Raw genomic sequence first — 2,006 nt, 5'->3', positions numbered from 1 at the left:
TAGACTTAATTCCGAAATTCGGGTTTCCTCTTCACAGAGAAGTCGTTAAAATGTTTTTTTATTTTATATTATATTAATAAGTAGAGTAATAGTTATTAATTAGTGCGCTGTCATTGACACCAACGTAGCTTCACACCACTTTACGAATATCAACGGTTTATTACATTCTGCTTCGGCACATTTGTTGCAATTATTTTCATGTTTACCTGCATGTGTACTTAACGGTGATTACCGATCCATTTTTCTTTAATTTATTTTCATTATTGACTCAGACCTTACTCATCGCTGGATCTTACTTAATACATGTAATCAAAAAATCTCAAATTAAACAGCAGTACAAATTAGGTAGCATTAACTAGCTGGCACCTTCGTATTTGCAAATAACCGCAAACGTATCACCGCCCAAATGTTCTGCAAGCCACTTATTTTTTATGACAGCCAATTTAAGCGTCTCACAGTTGAATTTCGCATAGAGGTTTGTATGAAGTGCACGTCCCATACCCTCAATTACCAACAAATCAGTCTCATGTTTCTGTATGGCCTCGCACAGTTCCGTTGGTAAGGTGCGCATATCTAAGCATGGACCCCGTTGTCCATTTGCATAGACTAGTAAACGTTGCTCTTGCCACGCTTGCTCCAAAACACTGCATTGTGTACAGCAATTATCTAACAAGTTAGCTAGCTCACGGCTAGTCACATCATTCAATGAGGGTTCGGTGTTAGCGCATAACAGTACTTTAGTGCCGCGTTGTAACAATGCTCGCACAAAGGGCAATATGCCCAACACCACATCGACGCCACTATTGTCTACGAAAATGAGCGCACACTTATGTACATTGCCACACATACGCGCTAACCAAGCATCCAAATTGTCAATAAGCCATGGTCGCTTTTCTATACGATCTAACGCTGCATGTAATCCAAAATTTGAATCCTGCTGCAAAATGCTTGTCACAGCTTGCGCGCCCCAATCAAACATGTTTCCAGCCAGCACTCCACGAACCAACTCTGTCCAACGCAGTGCATTATCATCGATATCATCCAACTCTTCAAAACGCTTCTTTAAGGCTGCAATGGCAGCAGTGTTTTCCAATTGCTTTTGTTGGTGCCAAGGATCGGGGAAGCCAAACAAGCGCAGTTGTGTCTCATTTAATTCAAGCAACTCGCGTATACCGAGCACAATATTATTAGTTGCATTATTTTCTATTTTTCTTTGGTACTCATCCAATTTTTCCAGATAAGATTTCCGAAAATTTTCCGCACGCTCTATGGCAGTACCGTCGGTTTGGCATTGACTTTCTGCAGCTTGAGTCGCAAATTTTGCAATTAAATCTCGAAAACAAGGGAACCAATATGAAGCGGCATCTTTGTCTTTATTTAAGTCAATAGTGTCTGGTCTATAAGATCCAGGATCCCTCAAAAGTGTAAAGCAATTGGATTCGCACATTCTTTTTACGTAGCTTAAGTGAAAAGATTTGTTTATTCGCATGAACATTTGATCTTTGCTGTTATTGAAAATTACAAAATACCTCTACTTTCTGAAGAAAACCAACTTTTTGTACACACTGCTTCCTAATTCTCCCTTTTTCGCTGTTTAGCATATAATTGAGTTGCTGTTTGTTTTAAAAGTTTTCTTCGCTTTTCTTTTTGCGCTAATCTTGTTTGCCACTAATTAGGGAGTAATCACCTTTTTACAGTTTTATCAATATTTAAATAGTTCTGTGTCGTACATTTTTGCGATAAAACATAACAAAACGAAAACAAGTTAGTGTCAGCTGATTAGCGTTGCCTTATGTAGAAGATTTTTTAAGCAAATGTTGTTGAGGAATAAAATTTTGGAATATGTTTCATTGCGAACTGTCTCAGCTGGCCTCATCGGAAAATTTTCCCCATATTATTATTGAATTGATACAATATTGAGATTGAACTGATATTCGATATTGAACTGATTGTGTAAATACATAACTTAGCTAATTATGAACTTGTTGACTTGAAGAATTTTTACG

At 37.7% G+C, this 2,006-nt stretch overlaps 1 protein-coding gene across 1 annotated transcript; it reads right to left on the bottom strand.

The window, feature by feature from the left end:
* Nucleotides 1-260: 260 nt before the first annotated feature.
* On the bottom strand, nucleotides 261-1,777 carry LOC128862725 (4'-phosphopantetheine phosphatase). Its single transcript, XM_054101412.1, has 2 exons — nucleotides 1,530-1,777; nucleotides 261-1,460 (listed from the first exon to the last, which is right to left on the bottom strand). Exon 2 carries the CDS (start codon nucleotides 1,445-1,447, stop codon nucleotides 356-358), a length of 1,092 nt encoding a protein of 363 aa, XP_053957387.1. The 5' UTR covers nucleotides 1,448-1,460; nucleotides 1,530-1,777; the 3' UTR covers nucleotides 261-355.
* Between the last annotated feature and the right edge of the window lie 229 nt (nucleotides 1,778-2,006).

The sequence above is a fragment of the Anastrepha ludens genome, chromosome 5, assembly GCF_028408465.1.
Source record: "Anastrepha ludens isolate Willacy chromosome 5, idAnaLude1.1, whole genome shotgun sequence".
In the NCBI taxonomy this organism is placed as follows: Eukaryota; Metazoa; Arthropoda; class Insecta; order Diptera; family Tephritidae; genus Anastrepha; species Anastrepha ludens.
The sequence above is the reverse complement of the archived record's forward strand: the minus strand, read 5'-3'. Positions and strand labels throughout refer to the sequence as shown.

Excerpts from the sequence above, each read along its gene's own strand:
- LOC128862725 (XM_054101412.1), bottom strand. The coding sequence starts at position 1,447 with ATGTGCGAATCCAATTGCTTTACACTTTTGAGGGATCCTGGATCTTAT.